Source organism: Toxotes jaculatrix, chromosome 10 (assembly GCF_017976425.1).
Source record: "Toxotes jaculatrix isolate fToxJac2 chromosome 10, fToxJac2.pri, whole genome shotgun sequence".
Classification (NCBI taxonomy): Eukaryota; Metazoa; Chordata; class Actinopteri; family Toxotidae; genus Toxotes; species Toxotes jaculatrix.
This window is the reverse complement of record NC_054403.1, coordinates 15,739,185-15,765,147: the sequence shown is the minus strand read 5'-3', so window position 1 is coordinate 15,765,147 and position 25,963 is coordinate 15,739,185. Positions and strand designations below refer to the sequence as shown.

The 25,963-nt window shown below is 43.8% G+C and overlaps 4 protein-coding genes across 4 annotated transcripts; 2 read left to right on the top strand and 2 right to left on the bottom strand.

Annotated features, from left to right (window-relative positions):
* The first annotated feature begins 1,895 nt into the window (after positions 1-1,895).
* LOC121188117 lies at positions 1,896-10,567 on the top strand. The gene is made up of 6 exons (XM_041047691.1): positions 1,896-2,086; positions 5,929-6,045; positions 6,249-7,537; positions 7,732-8,727; positions 8,896-9,030; positions 9,528-10,567. Exons 2-6 carry the CDS (start codon positions 5,943-5,945, stop codon positions 10,428-10,430), a joined length of 3,426 nt encoding a protein of 1,141 aa, XP_040903625.1. The 5' UTR covers positions 1,896-2,086; positions 5,929-5,942; the 3' UTR covers positions 10,431-10,567.
* A 1,918-nt stretch (positions 10,568-12,485) lies between these two features.
* Positions 12,486-13,885, bottom strand: cryba1l1 (crystallin, beta A1, like 1). Its single transcript, XM_041048251.1, has 5 exons — positions 13,807-13,885; positions 13,471-13,589; positions 13,162-13,303; positions 12,906-13,048; positions 12,486-12,633 (listed from the first exon to the last, which is right to left on the bottom strand). Exons 1-5 carry the CDS (start codon positions 13,879-13,881, stop codon positions 12,486-12,488), a joined length of 627 nt encoding a protein of 208 aa, XP_040904185.1. The 5' UTR covers positions 13,882-13,885.
* Positions 13,886-15,948: 2,063 nt separating this feature from the next.
* On the top strand, positions 15,949-17,037 carry LOC121188275 (beta-crystallin B1-like). The gene is made up of 5 exons (XM_041047936.1): positions 15,949-16,041; positions 16,168-16,286; positions 16,377-16,509; positions 16,609-16,751; positions 16,866-17,037. Exons 1-5 carry the CDS (start codon positions 15,949-15,951, stop codon positions 17,035-17,037), a joined length of 660 nt encoding a protein of 219 aa, XP_040903870.1.
* Positions 17,038-19,098: 2,061 nt separating this feature from the next.
* On the bottom strand, positions 19,099-22,744 carry cabp2b (calcium binding protein 2b). The gene is made up of 6 exons (XM_041047937.1): positions 22,700-22,744; positions 20,096-20,126; positions 19,859-20,005; positions 19,647-19,756; positions 19,221-19,368; positions 19,099-19,124 (listed from the first exon to the last, which is right to left on the bottom strand). Exons 1-6 carry the CDS (start codon positions 22,742-22,744, stop codon positions 19,099-19,101), a joined length of 507 nt encoding a protein of 168 aa, XP_040903871.1.
* Between the last annotated feature and the right edge of the window lie 3,219 nt (positions 22,745-25,963).

Sequence of the window (25,963 nt, the reverse complement as noted above, 5' to 3'; positions counted from 1 at the left end):
CTATGTCAGATATTCACTCCCAACATCAGTGTGTGCTCCATTTGGCTTGTTTTTTTTTTTTTTTGGATCCACTAATTATCAAGGCTTGTTATCCGTGAACCAACGGTTGTCACCAGACCTTTTTAAACACGACAGACACATTTATCTCCCCACCTAAGACCCCAAACCGTGTTCAGGTCTTTACTGCATAAATCCGATTAGCTTTCAAACACTATGTGCACAGTTAAAGACTGTTCAGTGTTGACATTCTCAGCTTTGCTGCTGTCTTCAGTTACACATTGAGCCACATGCTGACAGGAAATAGCTGCCGTGTACGTGTGTGTGTATGTTTGTCAGGCCCCAGACGTTTGGAAGGAACACACGAGGGTTGAATGAGGACGTGAAAGTGTCTCGGCGTTTCCAGTATGCAACAAATCTGAAATGCATCCCACACAGATTGAGAAGCAGCTGCTGGATCACGAGGGCCTTAAGTGCATGTCAGTGTGAAAGTCTGATATTAGTCAGGCTATGATGTGCAAGTGTCAGCCTGTGACCCCAAGTCACACAATCTAATTTTTAAATATAGATGTTCATGTCCATAAAAATTAAGACAAGTATTGAATAATACGCAGTGTCTAGAATCTGGACTATTTAAATTAGTGTGTGAGATTCAGGTCTGGAGATAACATTAAGGATGTTGTGTCTATCACTCTGGGGAATATGATTATGGTTTGAGCCTCTTTTCTATGAATGAAATATCAAGCTATCCTGATTTAAATCAGAAAATACCTGATAATGTTAATGTTAATAATCAAAACTAAGACTCTGACAAAACCTTTAATTCCAAATTGTGAAATTTGTATGGAGGAAAAGAAGGGCCACAATAATAATCTGAACTTCCCTTTCTTGGATCATGCGACATTAACATGAACGAGTTAGGACAGAGGTGTGATCGATTCTCAGCGGCGCAGATGTTCAAGTTTGACGTTTTCACCTCAGGTTTTTTTCCTTTTTTCCTTTCATATACTTGATAGTTTTCAACACTGTGCTACAGACACATTTCATTTGGTACTAGAGTTTTGATACACAGCCACGAATATATTAATAGAGCTGGATACAGCATCGTCGAGCAATTTTCATTCAAGTGACTGGGCGCCATCTTTGAGTCCAATTACCAGTTCCAATTACATCCATCCAGCATGATGAATTATTTCTCCACCAGGAGTATTACTCCTTGAGTAAAGGAGTAAAGTCTTCACTGCTGCTCATTGAGCTTATTGCTTTGAGCGTGCTGTATTTACTGACTCAGGTGAGTATATCAACATTTCTATCAACTCAGATCTTCTCTCATCTGGACAGTAAGAGAACAATATTCAGAGAGACTGTTTTAAGGAAATTAGCCTGAATTAATAACAGTCAACAGTGGAAATTACAGCATTGTGATCTGTTGACACAAAAACTAAAAATATGAAATATCAAAAATGATTAGACACGTGACCTCAGTACATCTAAAACCTTGGTTACAGCCCTGGCAAGATGACAAGTGTAAAGTTTATGTGGATTGATAAAAATCCTATAGCTGCACCTGCCACAATGTAGGAACTCTTTGCCATGCAGCAGTATTATTAGAGCTGTAATAATCTGCAGAGAAACACAAATATTTTTGTCCTCTAGCTGCTACAAGCATACATCTAACTGACAAGTGTGTGTGCATGTCTGTGTTAGTCACAGTGTGTGTGCAATGTTTGTAACCTGTGCAGCTGGTATTCTCACACACACACACACGCCACTCCTTAAACTTGAGACGACCGAACGCAGCAGATTTTCCCTCCCTCCCTCCCCGTGTCCTGTCATTTGGTGTCATATCTATTTAAGGATCCCCCGCTGTTCTTCATTTCCTCTCTATCTCTCTTTAAAGCTCAAACAGAAGCAGCGACTTTTAACTCCGCAACACGAGATCTGGGGGAAAACTGCTGGGAGGATCAGGCCAGAGGAATATAGCTGTTGAAGCTTCCCTACCTAATGGGGGGGTTCTGAGAGGAACGACTGTTGTGAGGAATTTAGGAATCCACATTAGGGACGGCACCGGGCTACCTTGCATGATAAGGTAGGGAAACCACCCCGCTGGGTGATCATGTGTGGCCTCTTTCCTTCCATATGATCCCTGTAGCTGATTTGTGGAGTAAAGTTAATACAAACAGATCATTTTAAGAGCAAAGAAACTGCTTTGTTTTGCCTTATAACTCATGGATTCAGCCAGTGCCCCTAGTCCGTCCTCTTCAAACTCAGATGATGAGTCCACCAATGGCACTCCGGCCCCGGACACCTCCCGACACACGTCCCACGCAGGGAAGCAGAGTGGGCTCAGTGGCCTGGGCTACGGGCTCGGGGTTGCCTGGGACCACCTGAGGCCCTTCATCCCCTTCTTCCTCATCAGCTTCATGGTGGTGGCCCTCGTCTACCTGATGCAGGCCATCATCTACGGGGGGCCCTTCAAAGACCCGCTCTTCTTTGTCAAGTTCAATGAGCGCTGGCCCCGACCCTCTCCAGGCCAACAGGACTCTCCAACACCCACCAAGGTTTTCAGTCCGGTCCCATCCTCATCTTTACAACAAGTCCTTGTAGACCTGCACGGAGACAATGATACTATATGAGGAGGAACTGACTTTCGTCTTTTCTCTGTGGATATGAGCAACAAAGACTCCTGTGGGATTACACCAGGTCTCAGCACAGACTGATAACTGACTGTAAATGTAATGTGTTTTATTTTGTTTTTATTTGGACTGTGTATCTGTGTCTCACCAGTCGAATTATCAGGTCCTAGGACTAGTTATGGCTGTGACAGGTACGACGGGCCCACCTTCTCTGACAACATTTTCCATGAGGCGCTAAACGTTTGAATGTTTTTGTCTCCACAGTGCTTTTTTTAGGGATGAATTTATTCAAGTGGTTTGTTTTTGTAAATCATTAACATTGAAGTAAATGACCTCTTAAGTGGTAAAACATAGACAAATCAGGCTTCTAGTTTAATCAGAAAATATGGCTGTCTGACATTCACAGTAAAGCACCATGGACATGGACAACATGTGCCTGTATTTCTGTCTGTGACAGTGGATGTTAACCCTTGGTCAAGCACTTCATGTTTATTTGTGTAGGGACAAATATATAGCACGAACCAATGACACATAGCTCAGCAGTTATAATCTATGGATGGGCCTTTGAAACACACAAAACTCGACAAGAAAATACATTCAACACATACGAAACAGCACAAGTTTTAGCACAGTTATAAGATAAAACTACCATAAATCTTAAGCACAAGTATAGTTTAAAAAGAGGGATCCAACTTTCTCTCCCCTGACACAGACGCATCAGCTCAGGGTTTCTGCTGATATTTGATTTGCTCTCTCTTTTCCCAAATTAAAAACCTGTAAATATCACTGCATAGAAATCACTGGAATTATTTTTTACATAAGGTAACATTAAGCCAGAGACTGCTGTGGCACTAAAAACTGAGTCAGTGGCCCGCTGTGACTGAGGGAATGTAACTGATGACGGGAACACTGAATTTTATAATGACACGACTAAACTATATATATGTGGTGGATATTCACACCACGGCTGACACCAAATCCATTTAATAAGGTCAGTACCATCATACATTCATGTATCAGATCAGTGCAGACTGTATATCATGAAATCGTCACATACGCCCTTTGCCTCCACTTCTTCTCTTTGCGTGTGACCTTGGAATGTATCAAAGCTACAGAGTTGGCCTGCAAACACCTGACTAAACTATCAAGGTACAATTCATTTGATGTATGTGCAGAAACCATTCTTCGCCCCCCACAGATATAGGAGCAAAACAAATCGTAAAACCGGCTGTATCCTGTTTCTTTTGCTCCTTTTCACCTTGGGTTTTCCCCACCTGCGCAGTCTTGCACAGAGATGTTTTGATATCTAGGCCTCACGTGTTCTCATCATTACTGTCACTATCATCATAGTTGGATGGCAGGGGTTGACAGGCAGTGGCAGGGTATTCAAGGTCAGTCATTAAAATGGTTTACCCCAAATAAGATCTCGGCCAGACTGTGGGAGAGTTGGGTGTTAACAATTAACACAGGGATTATGTTTTATTGTGACTCAGTGTGAAGAGTGTCTTCATTCACAGCAATGTGCCATTTGTAGTATCTGACTCCACCATAGATACAAATGGACATTTAACTATATATAAAAAAAAAAGAACAATGTCAGGATTTTGTTTATTACAAACCATGCTTTGACTGAGGAACATTTATGAATGTAACTTTTGCTGTAACACAAGTTAATGTGGCCACAAGCGACAAGTGTTTAACTCTTTAAAGGTGTGTCAGTCTATCATTATGGTCATTTCGGAGGCTGTTGTTTATGGTGGTGTTCATTTGTATTGTGTTATAGTGAGAGGTGTTTCCCATATTTTCTAATGTTTTGTAGAAACACCTTTAGGTACAGTGCAATACAATTCAATACCACCACAAGCACCACAACTTCTAGAACTATATTGACTATAAAGTTGAACCAACACCTCTTTAAAAGCAGTCTCCACAAAACAGCTAGAAAAATGTTCTTCAACAAAGACTTAATGCTTTAATAACAGTTCTACACAGGGCAGGCATTCAGTGGAATAATTTACAACTGTTTATTAGAAAATCTCTGACTAAAATTTATGTTTAATGAACAATTAAATACGTTTTAAATGTGGCATAAATAGATTTCCAACTATAATGAAAATTGTTGTTCTATACTGTTTTTTAAGACTGGGTAGATTGCACTGTGAATGCTGCTGGACTGCTGATTACAAGCTTGTAGTGCACCTTGTTTTATTTGTAATACATATGACATATGTACTCTTATTTTCATTTGCATCTATGTAATTTGTATAATACCATGAACCTCCTATGGACCTCAGGAAGAACAGCTGTGAGGATAATAACAGCTTATGGGGATCCAGATCAATAAATAAGAACGTTATAAATTTCAAGAGCTAGTTTGTTGGAGTGTTCAGACAAAATGCTCAGTGACAGGAGTGAGTTTCTTCGTTTTTATTGCCGTTTCTGTGCCTCTGTCAGCCTGCTGTGTGCTGACACGCCTGCCCCCTGGTGGCCACACGGCAAACTACAGTTTCACGTTTGCCGCTGGAGAGCACGCTGACCTGTGGATGACCTCACCAAAAATGGCCAGAAAATACATGTAAAAAAAAAAACAAAAACGACACACTGTTTATTAACTTTACTTAGAAAAAAAAACATATTTTAAAAACAAAGTAATTTATTTTCTTTACCGTGGGAGCGGATTTATAGAGAGCTTCGAGACGCGCAGACGGTGAGTGTCTGTCACCTGCCCGCGTTCCTTACACTCAACCGGGAGAAAGCGGTTCAGACAGCACAGCTTCGTCCCCTGAAGTTTACTTAGAGAAGATAATGTGATGCTCATGACATGTTAACTAACACCTGGTCTGTCATGACCAGGTTACAGCCGCCTAACCTGGGCGGTCTGGCGGACTAATGCACCCTTAGCTGGCTGCTAGTTGTCAGCACGGATGCTAACATGCAGGTGTGCTTTGATAGGAGGCTAGGGCAGCTTTGGAGGAGGACCACGGTTTTTAAAGGTTTTTGTCCCACCGTTGCTGATTTTAAGCAAAGGTGGGACAGTGCTTCATACTAAGTGCAGTAAACAGAAAAATCCCTCCACCTCTCCCAGGTACACTTGGCAGGTAGGTTGTTCCAAGCATCTCCTGGTGTAATCTCAGACTGACTCGATGATGCTAAACATCAATGAATAAAAGATCTGCAGTTAAAAACCTCATGACATTTTCAGGCTTCTCCTGTCCAAGTAGATTTCAGCTGGTTTGTCTTGTCACATTTCACCCTCTCTCTCTCTCTCTTTCTCCTTCTCTCTGCTCCTCCTCAGAAGTGGATGGAGAAATGTGGTGCTACCAAAAACCAGGGTTTGAATCCCTCCTCCTTGCTGAGCTGCAGAGACAGCAACAGTGCAACCAGTTCTGTGACACTCTGCTCAGTGCAGAAGGTAGAAATACACTCACAAAAACAACTAAATGACACAAATGTCATCCTTTACTTTAGAGTGTGTTGCTTTGTTGTCTGTGTTACTCTGTGAAGGAGGTTTGCACATTGATGACATGTAATTTCTACACATTTTCACATCTCGTGTGCAAATTTGATACAGTTGTGGAAGCCATTATTGTTAGTGACATCTGTCCTCTCCTCCAGGTGTTTCCGTGCCGGCACACAGCTGTATTCTCTCAGCTATCAGCCCACTCGTCTCCTCCACTCTGTCCTCCACGCCGGCGTCCCTTGCAGGACAGAGTCGTCTCCTGCAGTTTCGGCCTCTCAGCGGCTCCGCCCTGCTCCACATGGTCAGACTGCTGTACTCCGGAGAGATGGCAGGGGAGGGTGAGAAGGAGAAGCAAGAGGCTATTTCTGCTGCAGCCAAGCTGGGCATCCATGGGCTGGTGGAGGTCACGAAAAAAGGCCGTAAAAGCAGAAATGAGGAAGGAGGAGGTCAGCAGCACACAGAGGTGGGAGTTCAGACAGAGCCACAGGAGATGGAGGGGAGGCGAGGCAAGTGGAGGAGGGAGGTGCGGGATGGGAGCACTTTTCTGTGGAAAGAGACACATCCAGATGTTGATCAAGACATGTGGACACAGACAGAGGAGCTACAGGTAAACATAACTCCCGATACTCAGTCAGCAGCATCCGTTGAGACCACTGAAGTGGCTTTAGAACAGACGGACTCCTGTCTTGTTCCCCCTAAAATTCCCTATATTCCCATATCCCTCATCTACCCACCAGACGTAAACCAAACACCCCAACCTTCCTCTGCTCCTGGAGCCTCTGTGCAAGACACCACAGCAGCTGGACACACATCTGTCTCTGTTGTGGCACCACCGTACGCCTCCGCCCCCCCGTCTCAGCTGCCTTTTTCAACCCAAATGACACCATGTGCCACTGACCCTCAGAGCTGGTGGACTGGCCTTCAAGGAGCAGCCAGAGATGTCGTAGAGGGTGAAGAATGGGACAACGGTTGGATCGAGCAGTTCCAGGGCAACATCCCAGGATTCATCAGCTACTTCCTGAATCCGGACAAGGTGGAGGGCTTATGCAGGGGGCGAGCCAGGCGGAGGCGGGGTGCAGGGGTGGGAGGTGCCAGGAGAGCTGGGACGGGTGAGAGGCGAGCCCGGAGACCACGAGCAAGAACAGGAGGGAGGGGGAGAGGAGGGTTAATGCAGACGGTGGATGTGCAGGAGGTGGGGGTGAGCAAACTGCAGAAGCTGTTCCTGCAGAGGTGGGGGACAAGGACATCCAGGACAGGTCAGGGCGGAGGAGCTGCAGGCCGGAAGTTGTACGTGAAGACGAGAGAGCTTCTGATGTCGGCCAAGAGCTATCAGGGGAGACGGCGGCGCTGCAAAGCGTGGGAGTTCAGCCACATGTCACATAGCGAGGGAGGAGGAGGCAACATGCAGCATGGAAGGAGGAGCGCAAGGCAGCCGTTTAAACAGGTGAGGGTGCTGCCTTCAAAACACTGATGGAAATAGAGCTAGAGCTGCATAGATCTGTCATGGTTTGTCAAAATTTAACAGGAAAACTTATGTCTGATCCCACTGTATAATAACTTAATACACTTTAAAAACCCTTGAACATTCTGCATTTTGTGTTGTATTGTAATAAGTTGTCTTTTCCCCCCTGGTTATAGGACAGTCTCCTGGTTGGCATGGACAAATCAGCAACATCAGTTTCCTTTTCTTCCACTCCCGTGCAAATCTACAACATACATCATACCTTACCTGCCTCCAACCCCTCCCTCCAGCCTTCGCCGTCTCCCATCCTGCAGTCCTCTGCAGCCTCCTACGTGCCTCCAGCACCGTCCCTCCTCCACACCACCTCCCTCCCTCCCCCGGCCCCGCCACCCCACGAGGACCAGCCCGAGCACATTGATCGTCTCCTGGAGGAAGTGATGATGGGACTTGACATTTTACCAAAGAACAACAACAGTGGTGTTCCACATTCTCAGCCTCCTCTTCCAGCTAGTAGCAGCAGTTCTACGCAAGTTGTCGCTGTAGCAAGAGGAGCCAGCGGTGCAAACGGTGAGGTTGCCATTCTGCAGCAGCAGGGAGAAGGAGAGCTGAACAAGATACTGGACCACTTCCTCCAGTCGTTTGAGCAACACGTTGACAGCTGTAGTGCCAGGGAAGAGCAACAGATGGATGGTGAGAGCTCCACAGAGGCTTACACCGTCCTGAACAAATACAGGAAAGCCAACACCCTGACCAAAACCCCTCACTTGCCTCATCTGCAGAATACGCACATACCCCGTCCAGTCACACGCTGTCAAACAACTGAACTGCAACGGAGTGATAAAACTAAAACGCCACCGAGCCGTTCACAGACACGCAGGGCCTCTGCTCACACTGCCGTTGCCCCCAAACATGCTGAGGGAACAGCAGGGAAAGTCAAAGTGCCCGCCACACGACTGAACAAGAGAAGAAGAAGCCAATATCAGTTCTCATTAGAGAGAAAGGGGATGAGGGTGAGGAAGCCAGTGTCAACGAGTGACACAAAGACCAAAATCCTTCACGACCGAGGAGACAAACAGCTCCAGCAGATGCCTGTGGTGAAACTGGAGAGGAGTGGCCTGCTGCCAGTCAGAGTTACACTTCAGCAACACAGCTGTCAAAGCGTGGAAGTCAAGGTGACAAACTTTTCAAACCATTCTCCACTAGTGCTTCCGTTCATGTCTGCGGTCACTGTTAAAGTGTTTTTTTTTTTTTTTCAGTAACTGATGTTAATATGAGAATGAAAATGAATGGTGACAGCCACAGAATGTGAAAGAAAACATCTGTGCTCATGTATTTTTCAGAGTCCTGCAAAAAGAAAGACCAGGTCATCATCAGTGAAATACCCTTGTGGCAGCTTGTCTGAAAAGAATCAGCAAGTGCTGTGCTGCACAAAGACCTATCCAATCAGGAGCAGGTTTAGAGAAGAACATGTAATGGTGAGCATTGACCTATTTTTACAAGTTCAGAATTGGGTTTTCCAAACATCTTTTATTTAAGTTTAGAGAATTAGGCTCAATGTTTTAACACTACTGTTTTTAAGTCCAGCAGGCCAGGATGGCAGTCTCGGTTTATCAGCCGTCCACCGCTTTCGTCCAGACTGAAATATCTCATCAACTATTAGGTTAATTATAAGGAAATTTTATACAGACATTCATCTTCCCAAGATTATGTTTCCAAATGGCTTTCGTGGCCTCCCTGCTGTTTCCTGTTCATTTATCCTGAGAAATATCTCAACATCTACAAGATGAATTGGCACAAACCTTTGTACCAGAGAGTGAAGAATAATAATCATTTTTGCTTTATTTTGGCCTTCTGCAAGACTAACGACATTCTCATCAGCCTCGATTGGAGATGGGTTCTGAGAGCCAGTTCCGTTTTTGATGTTGTTTTTGTGCTTGTCTGTGAAATTTAATAAAGTTCTTTTGTTTTACAGAAGAGTTTGCCTTTTCTCGTGGAGCCACTTGTAAGCGAACAACCACCCACGGCAGGCCAAACAGGTTCCAGGCAAGACAGGGCCAAGAAAAACGGACAACTTATTGGTGTACCACCAATTCAGCTGCAGCCTGTGGAGCCCTGTGGCAAGAATGAACAGCTAGAGAAAAACGAAATCACTGTCCAGCCACGAGAGGAGGCACAGGGACCTAGAAGGACGGGAAGGAAGAGGAGAGCAGACTCAGGGAAGGAGACGATCGATGATGTGGCCAAAAAGGTTTGCTCTGAGCAAATGGCACAGCCGAGCTCTGAAACATGCAAACCCATCTCCGACTCTGCAGACATCGTCTCTGAACAAGCAACAGCAGAGGCAGAGGACGTGATCGATGTGGAGACTGTTTCTTTGTCCAGTGCAGGAGAGTGTTTGCAAAAAGAAGAACAAGAAGAAAAAACCACGTGGAGAGAAATCAAACTCAGAGAAACAGAGGAAAGTGGCGAGGGCAGCAGTGATGAGATAATCGACGTGGACGGAGACACTGATGGAACAACTGACCTGGAGAAACGTACAGACGAGGGCAGAGAACAGTCAGAAAACGGCCCCTGCCAGAGCGGAACAGCGGCAAGTCTGTCACGTTTTGTTCCACCTCTTGCACCTTCGGCAAAAGACATTAGTGCGGGGTCGAAAGGAAGCTGGGAAGACGAGGACATCGACGTGATTGGAGGTTCCAGCCCCGTCCCTGATCCAGTGATCATCAGCTGGACAGAGTCTTCAGAAGGTGAGGAAGAGGATGGAGACGAGGATGTCGATGTCGTTGGAGAAAAGACAGACTACTCTTCATTTGCTACTATGAATAGAGGTAAGCTTGACAACAGGAAATTTAAGACTGAGGTGCTGTTACATTAGCATCTGGGCAGAGCAACGCAGTACAAACAAACATCTAAGTTGGTTTTCTACTCATCTGCTTCAGTTTGTGTTATTTTTTGCATTTCCCAGAAAATATCCCTGAATTTGCTTTATTTATGATGAGTTTCAGAGGCAGGAAGAGAAACGAGTAGTGACAGAGATCGGAGACAAACGTGGTTTCATCATAAATGTTTGTTATCATCAGCGATGTCCTCTGGGTTTGTTGTGTTCCTCAGACAAATATGGGATTTCTGTTTTCCTATTCCACTGATACTTAGGAAAAGAAAAGCTGTGAGCAAGTTGTTTGCTACTCGTTCAGACTGAAAAGTAGATCAATGTGAAAACTTGAAAAGAAGCAGATTTGCATCATTGTGCATAAAGAAGCTAAACCGATCAACAAACCACTTTAGTTTCTACTCTTGAGTTGAGTATACAGACTTGAAAACTGCAACTGTCGTTGCCGTTAGGTTCAGTAATTTGTTACTGTTAAATAGATGTGTTCAGAAAAGTTTGTTTTAACTGAAAACTACACTAACCAAACAGTTTGAGGAGATTCACTCAAAGAAAAAATCTGGTTTATCTGATCTGTCAAAGGAATCAAGAGTGTTTTATTAGTTGTAAATATGACTATGACTGTATTAGTTGTAAATATGACTGATAATGCCAGCCTCTGTTCTGCTACAGTTTGTAAATGTATTCCTTGTTTTACTGTCAGGTTATGTTTGACAACGTTCCTCGTGGCACTTTTGAGTCTAGGACTGGGATTTATACAATAAAGATTTCTGTTTTTTCCTTGCATGGTTTCAGGTCTGTAGGGTCCTCATCAGTGTGTATATTTTAATAACTGTCCTCCCATAACAATATCAAAATAATAACACAACGTGTAAATCTATATTTCCAATAATGTTGGAATCGCACAAAGAGTTACAACTAAAATACACATTTTTAGCTCATTTTTGAACGTCGTTCATGAGTGTCAGCTTCAGTCTCCCCAGGAATTTCCTGCCGTGTTGTATTGGACTAGTAGCGTTTCTCTTATTTGCTTGTGTTTTCTGTATTTGCAGCACATTTTTGTTATACGACACGTTGCCAAAATAGCAAATGTGTTTCTTAATTTGCTTGTGTTTTATTTATTTGCAGCATTTCTCCTAAAAGCTGCCTGAGCGGTATCAGAGCGGTGGCGATGTTTTCTTCATTTGTTGTGTGTTTTTTTGTCTTTAGCTGGTTGTAGTTCTAGCAAACTACAACCACTGTTCTCTGTGAAGAGAAAAACAACAAACTTTACAATCACCTATCAAATGTGCAGGGGGTGTGTTTCATGCTGCAAAGAGAGGGGAAGGGGTTGAAGTGCACAGCCCACTTTATTCATGTGTTTGTGTTTGTGTTTTTCTCCACTAGTCTAGATGCCTCTAGATGATCCACACACTCTCAGGCACCACACACAAACTTAGCAATAATTAAGCAAAAATACATGAATGGAAAATGAGTTTATTAGTTATCAACCTGTGGGTCAACCTCCTACACACAACTACAAAACACATCTGAGCTGCACCACAGCGCAGTCCCCCGCACTGGGGAGAGTGAGTGCAGCCGGGGAGGTTTTTTTTTGTGGTCATTCATCTACCCTCTGTTTGGTTCCAGCTCGCTGAGGAAAACGCTCTGCTCGTCGCCCAGCGTGGGGTGAGAGTACAGCGCAGGTGTGTGCTTGTGCGTCTGAATGCGTAGGGACCTCTAAAACCAAATAAAAAGACACTGTGCGAGTGTCAGTTATGTCAGCGTGTGTGTGGAGCGTGTGTTTCCCTGTGCTTTAACAGTGCGATATTGTCTCTTATCACACTCTGGCAGTGGCTGTAAATCAGTAGTGGTGTTGACTCGGGTTCGGGGCGGCTGTTGCGGCTCAAGTCAAGAGGAAGGAAAGGATCGAAGAGAGAGAAAGAAAGAGAGAGGAGGGTGGGGAGGGGGGGGGGTGGGGGGCAGGGTTGTGGGTAAAGGAAGGGGGAGTCAAGGGGAGGTTCTGTCCGTGGGCCGTGGCCTCAGTCTCAGCCTGTCCTCCTCTCAGTGCTGGATGCGCCTGATGGACTGGATCTGGGGGGTCTGACAGTGGGAGCCCCAGTTCCTCCAGTGCTGGTAGTCTCCACTGTGTCTCTCACACTCCATGATGTACTGCTGGCCCCTGTAGCCAGGGTACTGGTAGCACACAAAGCTGTGGGACGGACGGAGAAGGCAGCAAGGGTTAGAGGGACTATTTTAGGAGCTGCAGTGACAGAGTGTGACAGAGTGGGGATTTAGTACGTGCTTAGAGCTTTCAGCTGGTGTGTCTGTTACATACAATACAAGCTGATGATATACAGGCATCTTTATTAGAGGCAAACATGTGTTGGTTGAATTAGAGCATATTTAATGGTCTGTGTGGGGATTTTTGGTCATCAAAGCAAAGGAATCTATGAATATATAGAGAGATTCGTAATAACTCACGCGCCGCACTGCACGTGCATGGAGCCAACTTCAGGCATCATCCAGCCCATGGCCTGCAGAGAGGGGTAGTCGTCACAGATCTCCACGCTGCGGCCCATGAAGTTCTCCCTCTCAAAGATGATCATGCGACTGCTCTGGTGGGACTGAATGGGCGAGAGAAACATTTTGTCATTTATTATTATTGTTATTTTGGATTTCGGATTCCTGAGCTAATTGTTGATTGTCACCTGAACGCTAAGTGTCAGGATGCACTCACGGCGCAGTAGATGGGGCGCAGAGACATGAGGCGCTCCACGTGGTAGGAGAGGGAACCGCTGTAAGCGTCCCAGTGGGGGTACTCTCCTCTCTCCAGGATGAACTGCTGGCCCTGGAAGTCATGGTGCTCGAAACCCACCCAGCTTCACACAGAGAGAGACACACACACACACACACAAGCCTATTCACATGATGATCCACAGGCATGACTTTATCGTGTATCACTTTGGAGGAGTTTCTTTCTGTAATGTAACTTCGACTCCTTTTGGTGAGCACTTAAAACTTCCAACATGAGTCTTTTGAGACTTACGCTCCGCTCTCCACCCTGATGGAGCGGATGTTGTCCAGACCGCACTCCTGGATGTTGCAGCACTCGGAGGTGAACTCCAGGCACTTGCCCTGGAAATGCTCCTGCTCGAACACAGTCACCTGAGGAGACAGAGCGAAGGGAGGAGGAGGAGGCAGGGGAAATGAACGAGCTGTAAACATAAACTCTTTTAACTGTGTCCATCAAGCAGGTATGAGCAGAACACACCAATGTAATGCTATGTAATTCATAAATGCTCCAAACTTCATTTGAGCCAGCTTTAAATCTTACTTTGATAACACAGGGAGTGTGCTGATGTGTGTGTGTGTGTGTGTTTACCTTGAAGAAAGGAGCCATGCCCATTCCTGAGTTGACCAGCGGCTGCATCATTGGGGACCTTGTAGTTCTGTACATCTTTACTCCTGAGGTGGCACATGAGGACAGAGAGAAGGAGGTAAAGAGATGATGCAGGACAGGGACGCCTTTAAAGCATCAGCCATTCAACAACATAACAACCTGTCTGATGCTTTGTTTTAAATTAGTTTTGAGCATGATGGTATCCAACACAGTGCCATTTCCAATTATAAGAGATTTTATTTAGCTTCAATATATTGACTTAAGAATTAATTTAAACTCAAACTTAACAGCTAAGTGGGGTTTGGGCAAAATAAAAAATACTGTTTACACGTTTAACACAAAAAACTGAAATAAATCCATATGTCAAAACTATTAAATCACATCCTTCAGTTTGATCGAGCCGTTAACGTGTTTCAGAAAGTGCTTTTGGTTTTCAGTTTCTGTGTGAAGCACCTGGAGCGCACCTGCCTGTCTGTCTGCCTGCCTCTGTCTGCCTGCCTGCCTGTCTGTCTGTCTGGCCTGAGCTGAGTTGAAAGCAGAGATGCAGCCTTACCTAGATTGGCACTTTTTTTGGAAGAGCTCGGGAGTGGTACGCGCCTACCGCCTGCCTCGCGTAGAGCTTTGAGAGAACCTGGCGCTTCAGTTTTATACCGACGGTTGGGGAGCGCGCCTGCAAGTGCGCGTCCACGGCTCTGACTCGGACCAGGCGCAACCCGCCCATTTGGCATAGAGGCAGCGAGGCGCGCTCCCGGCGCGGCTGCGTGGCCGCCGGTCCGCTGTTGTCCTGCTCCAGCGGCCAGCTCAGCAGATCCTATAGTGCTGCTGGTGCTCTGGAACAATGGCGCTCCGGTATGTTCGGACCCCGGTCAGCAGTCCAGCGCGTGCCCAGGCACAAAGGGCCGGGATCGGGGTGGAGAATGTGGGGATTAACGGCGGAGCACAGAGGCACCGCGGGGCCACACAGAAGGAGATAACTGGGTGGGTCGGGATGAACGTATAGAAATATTAGAGGGACGTTTAAAGTTTCATTTTCCTCCTGTTCACACAACGAGATCTCATTGTCACCAAAAGCTTTTGCGCGCGCACCCTCAAGGATCCAGGTGGACAGGTGTTTGGATGTAGTCTTTGATTTAGCTTGACCAGTGGTTTTCAAAAATCTGGTCCTGGGACCAAGGACCAGTCCGATTTCTATTTTGACTCATTAGGCTGCAACATCCCCATATAAAGAGTTATCCAAATTTAAATTACAACAAAAATAAATAAATAAATCACCTTAGATTGTGTTTCCTTAAATAAATGTGTCTATGATCTTATGTCTCTACATGGGTGTCTTCCAGATGAAAACTATGGCAACTTCCAATCTTAAGTAAAGCATTTCATTCATATTTCTGTACCAGACATGGATGCTGGTCTCTGATGTTACCTGGTAACATGCTGTAGCTTGGAATAGTTCTATTAAATGACATTAGCCACCATATCTGAGAGCCTGATTATGTGGCTAAGCCAGAGCTTTGAAGCAAGCTATTCCCACAATCAAATAATGCATGTCACTGTATACACAAGCCTGTCTAAATATACTGGTTTATTTTAGGAATATGTGCATTATGATAACAGCAGAATAAGAAATCTGAATTATAAATATATAGATTATTATGTTTACAAGGACAACTTTAAAAAGTTAATTTCAGGAATATCAATTAGCACTTTATTAGTTCTGTTAGTAACTGGACTTCAGTCCGTTCTCCAGTTTCTGTCAGTCCTCCTCTGTCTCCGCCCATCCCCTCTGTCCGTCCCTCCCTGATGATGTGGGGTTTCTTTTGTCTCTCGTCTCTGACCTCAGCAGGTTTGTTTCTCTCCCCATAATCCCTCTCCTGTGGGCGCCAGCGTATAAAAGGGAGGGGCGCACTCCGAGCCGCACACACTCTGAGTGAGGCTCGGCGCAGGCATCGCACACACAAACAGGTAAGGTGCAAACACACACACATATATACAGTAAACCTGCAGGTGTGTGGAGAGACAAAGCAGGAGGGTTAGACTGGAAAATACAGGTTACTCTGAATACTTTGGCATAATGTTACATTCTTCATCTATCCTCCATTATTCATCTCTTTCCACCCAGTAATCATGTCCAGTGGAGATAAGTCCAAGACTTCTTCCCAGACTGACGGGAAGGCTGCCCAGAGCAAGAAGTCTGAGATGGGAATGATGTCCTACAAGGTGGGTTGGTCTCACGTGGGACTTCTGCTTTACACAGAGATAACAAGGACCTCACATCTAAGCCACATGAAGATATACTTAGTTTGCTGTTGTCCTGACTCACATATGTGCATCTGTCTCCTCCAGATGTACGTGTTCGACCAGGAGAACTTCCAGGGTCGCATGATCGAGATCAGCAACGAGTGCATGAATGTGTGTGAGATGGGCATGGACCGCGTGCGTTCCCTGCGCGTTGAGTGTGGACCGTAAGTTTCCCAAACAAAGATAGATATAGTTTCATGTTTCAAACAGATAGCTTTCCATGGATACCTCATGACATCTTGTGTCATTTGCAGCTTCGTGGGCTTTGAGCAGATGAACTTCTGTGGTGAGATGTACATCCTGGAGAAGGGAGAGTATCCTCGCTGGGACTCCTGGAGCAACTGCCAGAAGAACGACTACCTGCTGTCCTTCAGGCCTGTCAGAATGGTAAAAAAAAATATTCTCTTCTCTTGCATGTTTTCTCTTTCTCTTTTGGTTTTGCCTCTTCTCTAATCTCATGTTTCTCCATGTTTTTCTCTCATCCAGGACCCTGAGAAGCACAAGATCTGCCTGTACGAGGTGGGAGAGTTCAAGGGCCGCAAGATGGAGATCATGGACGATGACGTTCCCAGCCTGTTCTCCTATGGCTTCACCGACAGAGTGGGCAGCATCATTGTCAGCTGTGGAACGTGAGTATCTGTTGCCACACAGTGGCTGCAGCTCAAACATCAGCTTGAGAACTCAAAGGACTGGACACAAAAGTTAAAAGTCAAAGCTATACTGACTCTCCCTTTTTTTCCCAGCTGGGTGGGCTACCAGTTCCCTGGATACCGTGGCAGCCAGTACCTGCTGGAGAAGGGCGACTACAGGCACTTCAATGAGTACGGCGCCCGCCATCCTCAGTTCCAGTCCGTGAGGCGTATCCGTGACATGCAGTGGCACCAACAGGGCTGCTACACCATGGCCAGCAAGTGAGGCTCAGGGAAGGAGAGAAAGAGAAAGAGCGGAGGTGAGGGAGAGGGGCGGAGGAAGAGGGAAAGGGGGAGAGATGTCTGAGGCCTTTACCTCAGTACCGTAAACGGTCTATGATCTAAGTGAGGGGAGGGTTGAGGATCTAGATCTGCCCCTGGTCGGAGACAGCACCTCAGTGGAAGGACCAGCTGGACCACGAAAATCACCAGATAATCCTCCATTCCTCTCTGTCTCTACTTTTCTCTTTCTCCCCTATGGGCTGAGCTTTGCTTTCCCCCCTTTTCTCCCTTTTTTTAGTCCCTCACTTCATTCCCCTCCACAGTCCTCTGAGACACCAAAGAGGGATCACAATGCCTCTTGCTGTTTTACACACATGATTCTCGGCTCAGGGTATTGATGCACCATGGGAAACTGAGTCCCCCGAGCCCCCTGCCCCCCGTCTTCTTGCCCCTGTGCATTGCACACCCTCTCTGCTGTACAGAATCCTGGCCAAGTTTTCAATAAAAAGGAAAATTTTGATTTCAAAAATGTTGTCGTCATTACTTTTTACTGAAAAATCACCTGAGTTAACAAGTTAATGAACAAAACAGAAAAGAAATTAATAAGATGAATAAAAATGTGAGATTAATCCGTTTTGAATGGTCATTAATCAATCACTGCTTTTCTGAGGCTCAGTATTTTGGATGCTAAATGTAACTTTTCAGGAAATATTGTGAAGCAGTGTGTTATTTGTGATACATGCGTGTTCATAGTTATATTTGTGAAAATATGGTTGTTGTAAGGTAAATAAACAATCCTACTATGCTCATACTGCATGGGGTTTTAAAAGGGGTTGCACTGTCAGCTACAAAAAAGCAATCTCTGTCATACAATGTTTTGTTTAAAAAAAAGGACATGTTAGAGGACATGATAGAAGAAGTTGGCAGAAAGGTAGTTTCAGACCTGTTATGCTGATCATGTGACGTAGTTGTTGGATTGTGCTACACGAGCTTTGCAAGATAACCACAGGACATGCTGAAATTCCGGCTGATATTCAGCCTTATTTCTATTTTGAATTAGAGACAGTGTGGATCAGATCACATCCAAATTTAGTTAAATCTTGTTTTTATACTGTCAAACTGAATACAACAAGAACAACAAAAAATCTTCAAATCCCTCAGATTGTGCCATAGTTGCCAAACTTTTTCTGACTTGACCTTCTTTGAAAACTGAAAAAATTTTACCCCCTCCCGAACATGGGGGAACTACAGCACAAATAGAAGGAGAAAAGTTTAATTTATTTACATAACATTACCAAGAATGTGAACTGTATTTTTATTTCCGCAAATTTCTTTTTAGTTTCTGATGTACAAATAAGAAATGCAAAATAAACTTTGCTATCAAGTGACTAAAAACAACACAGACGAAATTAGTAATGAGTGGAAAATTTCTCCCATATTTTAAATTACATGCATCCAAAGCCATGACGTTATTCATTGGAAAAATAGGATGTTTATGCATGCCTTCTGACTTGTGAACAGTGAATGCTTGTTTAAGCAACTCCTCTCTTGCCCCGTCGTGATTTAACAAACCATCTGACTCTCCGTGTACCGTGTGATGTTCACGTTATAAACTTTGTATTTATGGAGCTTAACCTGGGGTTGGAATAATTTGCCCATTCATCCAATTTTTGCATATTTCTTTAATTTAAAAAACTTTACAGTTTTACAAGATTTTACACTCAAAGGACAAACACTGATATATCTAAAAATACATCTAAAAAACACAAACCTATATATATGTTGTCTAATGAAGCTTTGATATGTTTCACAGCTGTTATAATGCTTTATCTTACTGCTGCACCTTGAGTTCAGACGTGGACAGTCATGTTAGTTATAGGCTGGATGCTATTTGTCTATCCAAAGCAATTTTTTTTTATTTTGCTTTTTTTAATACAAAAATATAATTTTAGATGCATGCTCTTAAGAGCAGATGAAGAATGCCCACTACATGTGTAGTGTGTTCTCTTATCCGACAGTTGCATAATGTCTGTTTGTCCATCCAACATGTGGGCAACTGAACCAGTCAGCGGGACATCATTCTCACAAATTCTGAAAACACAAGAGAAAGAGCAGTGAGAGGCAGGAGGATGAGGACAAATGTCTTTGCCTGAGAGATATCACAAAAGCAAAGAGAATTTCTCTAACCCTCAAAGTCCACCAGGCCGTCTCCGTTGAGGTCGACATCTCGTAGGATCTCGTTGATTTCTCTGTTGGTCACCTGCTCTCCCATCAGCTTCTTCATGGCCTCACGAAGCTCCGTTAAACTGATCTGACCGTCACCGTTAGAGTCAAACTGGACACAGGGAGAGACACTGAGGATCACATCTCATCACATCACATCTAAATTCAGTCATATCTGTTTTTATGCTTGCGTTGCCAACACTGTCATAAAGAAATGTTCAAGTCCTTCATATCGTGTCATGGTTCTGAAAAATCTGTCCATCTTGTGTACCTCTTCCTGAACCTGAAACAAATGTTTTGGCTTGCCATAGCAGGAAAGACAGAGGTGGAGTTTATCACAATGCCTCTACACCCCAACAGCCAGTTAAGTAATAACTTGTACATCCTGACCTCTTTGAATGCATCTCTTAGTTCTTTGACTCCAATCATGTCTGCTGTCTCTGCCAGCATCTTGGGTCCCATCAGTTCCACAAAGTCTTCAAAGTCCACTTTACCTCCACCTACAGGACACACACAAACTTATCTGTAAACTGCCGTGGAGCTAGATGTCAGTCCCTGACAGTAAATACAAGTGATACAATTCTATGTTTGTTTCAGGCTGCTGTTACACTCACAGATCTGCTGGCTCAGCTCGATGAGCTCCATCTCTGTTGGCATGTATCCCATGGTCCTCATACACTCACCCAGGTCCTTGTGACTGATGTAGCCATCTTTATTCTTATCAAACTCCACAAACGCCTCACGAAGCTCTGATAAAAACACACGTGTGAGTTAGCCGCCATGTTAAGATGCTATGAAGGAGTAACACACTGTGGTGTGCTGTAGATAAATCATCTCACCATCAAGCTCCTCTGGTCTCAGCTCTCTGTCCTGTTGGAGGGAAAAGTGTCACACATCAGCCTCTCACTTCATACTGTACAAAACCTCTCTTACACACATACAAACACTCAAGCCAAAAATATTTAGAAAGATTGTTTGGCATTGCACAGAGAAGTTAACACTGTCTGATTTAAAGCAACATCAATGCAGCTACATTCACACAATCATCTCAGCACACACACATTTGTCATGATACAGGGGTACGCAGAACAGGGAAAAAAATGAAACACAAACATCAAGTGATTAAAACAACATGGAAAAAATGACTAATGTGAGGGAAACATTAGGAAATATTATCAAATACATATTTTCAGTTATACGTAACCAAAGTCATAACGCCTGGCCAGTGTTTTGATTGAGTTTGGCTTTATATGATTCAATCGAGATAGAGAATGTATAAGATGTTGTGCATTTGCCTTGTTTTAAAAATGACCAAATGTTATAGTCAGGATTTTATGCGTCAGTATCATTTGTAAACATGGAGCAGTGTTCGCGATTCAGTGCTTTGTGTGTTTGTATCTGCATTAAATAGACAAACCAGTGCATTTAGAAATGAAAAACTATCTAAATCTGTGTGGATTAAAATTGTATACCACAACATAATACACATTATGTATTACGACAGTTCATGCAGCGTAAGTCACTAGTTGTGACCAGATTATTTGTGGGTGGTTGCCAGGCGACAAACATCTAAAGATTAGGAGATCTGGGCGGGGGGGGGGGGGGGGGGGGGGGGGGGTTAGTTGGTAAAGATACCCTTGGACACATGTCCACTGTTACAGAAACACATAAATATGCACATACTGCACATCCATATGTGAGATGCACGTAGCGCTTGAGCTCGCACGCAAGCCTGCCCATACAGAACAGCATGCTCACACAATGGAAGCTGTGATTCAGGACACAGTTTGGATAAAAGCTTTTAATGTGAGATTATCTTGTTTGAGAGATGAAAACCTACAGACCAACTTTATTTATCTTTTGTCTATTTACTGTTACCTTTGTGTACCCATCCAGTGCAATGAAAAAGTACCCAGTCTGAGTTTAGTGTGTATCTGTTTGTTTGTGCTAATTCCACTCAACATGATTTTATTTGTGTAGGAAAATGTACCACATAAGCATGATGTCAACTGACATAATAAAGGTATTAAGATGAGATTTTGACACAAGTCCTTTCTACAAGACACAGCTTCAAGAGTGGGCGAAAATTTTCCTGGATTGTTAAACGTCTTATCATTACCAAGGAAACGTGCAATTAATTAAAGAAATTACAACAAACTAACTGTCGTGCAGTGAACCGAGAGTCTTCATGGACCCTTTCTGGGAAATTCAGCCTTGTCCTGAAACATCACCCTGTGCCACACATTTCAGAGTATAGCTCCACAAAGCCGGTCAATAATTTTCCATGGAACTGAACGATCGACCTCTTTGAGCATGTGCGTTGCTAAGAGATTTGATTGTCTGACCCAGACCAGTAATGCAGTGGGATGACACAGCTGGCGTGATGGGGAGCAGGACGGAGGGGTCAGCCACGATGTAAGGATGAAAATGAATCGAAGCGAGTGGAAAAAGTTGCACCAGGGTTGCGCGAGGACACAGTGTGAACACTTTGAGTATTTTTACATACGAGTGTCTGAGAAAAGCCCTGTTTAAGGAAGATGCAGGCCGGGCCCACGATGTTGTGCAGCATGTTGCAGTTCTTCACCAGTGCACCGAGAGTGTCCCTGGACGGCTTATCGTCTGCTTCCTGATCCTCCTCTCCCTCTGGCTGCAGACCCTGCTGGCCCACTGCCCTCACCTTACCCAGGAGGGGCCCCTCCATTACCCCCTTTACAGGCAGATCATTCTGTTAACCCACCACTCTCATTGTCATTCACACGCACTGTCTCTATGACTGACCTCTGCACTCATAAAACACAATCACATATTTCAAGAAACAAGGTTAAGACTCTCTGTTTACTAGTCAGGCAAATTAATTAAATAGCTACATTAAATAGAATGTAGCTGTGAGCCTGGATGACATAAGCTGCTTATTACTCCAAGGCGATCCGCTCACATCAGATATTATCCTCACTACGAAAAAATATCTTGATCTCAGCCTGCTCCTCATGTATCCTGCAGTCTTACAATGCTGACGCTCACTGAGTTAAAGTGTGGTTTAATTACATAATACTATTACAGTAAGAAGCTACATACTGTGTCCCTCATTACAATTTTGAACAGTGTAGTAAAGTGTTGTGAACTTTCATGAAACTACCACTAATATAGTTTAAAATAAGCAGTGCAGTAATTTCACCACACACCTTTGCTGTTTCCTGCATTTACAAAAGTATAAGATGAATAAAATTGTCATTAAAATATTAAATATTTAAGGCAAGTTTTTGTGTGCCAAAAGCACTGAGCTTGGATTATTTTGCTGCATCCGCAGTTTCCACAGGTCAGGAATGAACTTCTGTGCCCACAGATGCAGAGAAGTACAGAAAATCTACAGTAAGCAAGTGCAAGCAAAAACATGAAGCTCCACCAAGCCAAATTCTAACAACGATGAGAAGAAGTAATCTTACCTTCTTCGTTTTGTCTTTCATAGATGGTTTGGTGCAGTTGCCCATTACCAACCCTCACCTGGTCAGCAACCAGTCTCACCCTTTTCCTTCCTGTCTCTCTTTCAGACACTTTTTTCTCTTCTTATTTGTGTGTTTTTATCTCTTCTTCGCTTTTTTTTCCATCTGCTTTGTCTCTTTGGGCGTCAGAGTTCCAGCTCAGGTTTGAGCTCTGAAGTGAGAGATAACGTTTCTGAATGTCCCATGCTGGTTAATGCTCGTTGCATCTGATACCACAGAGATGGAAACCAGCTCTAATCCATGCAAGAGAAATCCTGGATGACTCCACCCATCTCTATATGTGACCCAGAGTCAAGCGATGTCACCAAACAAAGCAGAATGAAACCAACCATAAGTGACTCCACTAAAAGCTAGTTCTCTCGTGTCTCTTCACAGCAGTGTCTCTTTTCTGCTCACGCTGATCAGCGCTTTTAATCCCCCCGTCTTCTCTCTCTCTTTCCTTATCAGCTGCTCTCTCTCTTCTCCCTCCCTCCCTTTCCTTTTCTCTCTCTCTCATTCACATTGCATCAACATTCAAATGACTTAATCTACAGTATGAAGAGTTTTAGAGGGAGAATTACAAGGACACAAACAGAGAGGGATTAATCCCTACCATTTTAGATTAAAGAGGAAGATGTGATGAAAAGAAAAGATGGAAAGGGATATGGTAAACAGATGGAAAAGAAGAAACAAACAAAAAGGAAAGCTCAAGTACTGTGAGACTAAAATACTTGAGTGCAAATAAAAACTGAAGCTAAATCTTTTAAATGGCTGAAATAAAAGTTCTTGCAGCAGCTTGAACAAGAACAATGAATAAAAACCAATGCAGCTACATCATCAAAATCTTGATTTCCTGTTTATCTGCTACTACCTTTTCTGAACACAAGACTGGACTTGTACACAGTATAAAATTGTACATGTACAAAAAATGTATAGGTATAGAATGAAACTGCATCATTTGTGCACGCAAAACAAAAATAAAAACTTTTTGTACAAACTGCAACTAAACAAAAACAAAACTTGTATGAAACAAGAATTAATTTTGAAATGTCTCAGTTTAACGATTCCTTAAAAGCTTTGGGGGTTTTATGAAGAATTGGAATCGTTTCACAGTTTAAATTAAACCCTCAGACTAATGAAAAGGCCCCATCAGTGAGCTGTGATGCTTCAGCGAAAGGAAGCTTATGTAAGACCCTGTGAGACCCAGAATGTCTGTCACGCGTGTCAGAGTCAGCTCAGGTCACGGTCAGCAGGATGTAAAGTTCAAGGTGGTTGAGCTGTCGCTGAACTCGACCTCTCACATTCAAAAACTAAGTTCACCATGTTGTCTAAAATTCTGACAACATTAAAATCACAAGTTGAGATTATGAGAGCAATGTTAAGTGGTGATCTGAGCTCATACAAAGCATCTGTCAACAAATCTCTCCAAAAGCAGATCTGGCAGTTTGCTTACTACAGTTCATCCATATGGGGAGCACAGCTTGTGTGTGTGTGTGTGTGTGTGTGTGTGTGTGTGTGTGTGTGTGTGTGTGCATGTGTCCAATGTCCAATTTTAGCCTCTAATGTTCCTTCTTGGTAAACGCACAAGGGAAAAGCTGTCTCAATATCAATATCACAAATAAATCATAAACCAAACAGCTTATTTTCTTGCCCTCGTGAGCAGCAGATACAAGTTGTGCACGCACATTGACATCCTTATCGTTTAAGTTAATATTAAACACATCACTGAATTTGCTTGTGGTCATGTCCGTTTCCCTTCACCTCCACCTGTGTGTTTTGACCACGTGCGTGGGTTGCAGTCAGCGTAGCTACGTAGGCACGTTCACGTGCCTGTTAACCTTCTCTGACTATGCGGAGCATAAGATGCGTAAAGTGTGTCTCTGGAAATATCGTTTTTCTGACTTTCTCCGGGCATATTAACGATGTGTAATGATGTTGCCTTATTTCATACGAACTCAGTAAGTGTTTGCAGAAAAAATGATTGCAGTATATTCACTTTAAAACGAGTTTTACGTTGAGATGTTAGCGGGCTAATATTTTCCTGTAGCCGTTGCTAGCTTAAAGTTTGCCAGGTAGGTTTAAGTGTGACTGTTCCTACCTATGTGCGCTTTGGGGACTTGGATACGTTTTCGTTTAGGTTAAGTCTTTTACAAGTGTAAAAGGTTGTCATAACAACTGTTTTGTATTACTGTAATTCAAACTGCATGGGTCACCTGGCATTTTAATTATTTTCCTTTTTTTGTTTGAAACTTAATGAATGTATTAATGTTAGACTGATTGTGTTTGAACCTTCTGTGCAGGCTGTCTGGCAAAGCTGGCTTTGGACCCGAGGTCACACACTCAGAACCCGCAGAGAGGCACTCACATACGGACCAGCAGCTATGGAGCAACATGATCACTCAGTTGGATTTGTGTTTGTGTTCACCTGATGAAGGTAAGTCCCACATTCCCTATATTTTTATAGCTCTGTGTTTTGTTAGCTCTGTGTTTGGTCTCTGTTAACTCCAATGGGGAATAACTTGCTTGTAACTGCTACAGACGCAGTGGGTTTTGAGATATTTCTCTCTAAAACTGTTGCCTGCTGTGGCTGAAAATGATGCCATTAGAGCCGCCATAGTGAAGCAAAACAGTAAAGTTGCAGGCTTTACAGCTGAACAGTGTAAACATTCAGGTGATTATTCTCTGTAAGTTCATCAGCTCCTTTCACGTTGTTGTGCTGATTTCATGCCGTTTGATGAATTCTCAGATCTTCTTATTGTTGCTGATAACCCACACATGGCTGTTTTCACTTTTTCTGGATGATCAGAGCTGCAGAATGGTTGTGGACAAACCAATCCTGGAAAGTTTGCATACTTACAAAAACAGTAAAAATCCCACATTAGCAGGTGCAACAGAGCTAAAAGAAGAGTGACAGAGCTGTCAGTCAAGCACAGTAACAGCCAGTTACAGTCCTGAGAGCAGGTCTAATCAGGAAACAAACGCTGAAACACCTGTGCTGGTGTATGAGCAACAGTCTGCAGGGCCTTTAAATCAATTGTGTGTGTGTGTGTGTGTGTGTGTGATAGACAATAGACAGAATTCTCCTCACATGAGCAGCTTGTAAGCCTTTTTGGATCATAATGAAGAACCTTTGTAAGATGAAACATAATGGTGGCATCCGTTTCTGCCTGGTCAGTTGTCTCTTGTAATAAGCAGCACTCACCACTAGAGGCCACTTTAGGACAGCTC

What these genes read in the sequence shown, in the direction of transcription:
- LOC121188117 (XM_041047691.1), top strand. Translation starts at nt 5,943, where the DNA reads ATGTGGTGCTACCAAAAACCAGGGTTTGAATCCCTCCTCCTTGCTGAG. An exon ending in CAAGGCAGCCGTTTAAACAG is followed by an intron (nt 7,538 to 7,731) that starts GTGAGGGTGCTG and finishes CCCTGGTTATAG; the next exon opens with GACAGTCTCCTGGTTGGCAT. An exon ending in GTCAAAGCGTGGAAGTCAAG is followed by an intron (nt 8,728 to 8,895) that starts GTGACAAACTTT and finishes TGTATTTTTCAG; the next exon opens with AGTCCTGCAAAAAGAAAGAC.
- cryba1l1 (XM_041048251.1), bottom strand. Translation starts at nt 13,881, where the DNA reads ATGTACAGAACTACAAGGTCCCCAATGATGCAGCCGCTGGTCAACTCA. An exon ending in GCATGGCTCCTTTCTTCAAG is followed by an intron (nt 13,590 to 13,806) that starts GTAAACACACAC and finishes CTGTCTCCTCAG; the next exon opens with GTGACTGTGTTCGAGCAGGA. An exon ending in ATCAGGGTGGAGAGCGGAGC is followed by an intron (nt 13,304 to 13,470) that starts GTAAGTCTCAAA and finishes CTCTGTGTGAAG; the next exon opens with CTGGGTGGGTTTCGAGCACC.
- LOC121188275 (XM_041047936.1), top strand. Translation starts at nt 15,949, where the DNA reads ATGTCCAGTGGAGATAAGTCCAAGACTTCTTCCCAGACTGACGGGAAG. An exon ending in CCTTCAGGCCTGTCAGAATG is followed by an intron (nt 16,510 to 16,608) that starts GTAAAAAAAAAT and finishes TCTCTCATCCAG; the next exon opens with GACCCTGAGAAGCACAAGAT. An exon ending in ATCATTGTCAGCTGTGGAAC is followed by an intron (nt 16,752 to 16,865) that starts GTGAGTATCTGT and finishes TTTTTTTCCCAG; the next exon opens with CTGGGTGGGCTACCAGTTCC.
- cabp2b (XM_041047937.1), bottom strand. Translation starts at nt 22,744, where the DNA reads ATGGGCAACTGCACCAAACCATCTATGAAAGACAAAACGAAGAAG. An exon ending in TAAGAGATGCATTCAAAGAG is followed by an intron (nt 19,369 to 19,646) that starts GTCAGGATGTAC and finishes CCCTGTGTCCAG; the next exon opens with TTTGACTCTAACGGTGACGG. An exon ending in CGGCCTGGTGGACTTTGAGG is followed by an intron (nt 19,125 to 19,220) that starts GTTAGAGAAATT and finishes TTGTGTTTTCAG; the next exon opens with AATTTGTGAGAATGATGTCC.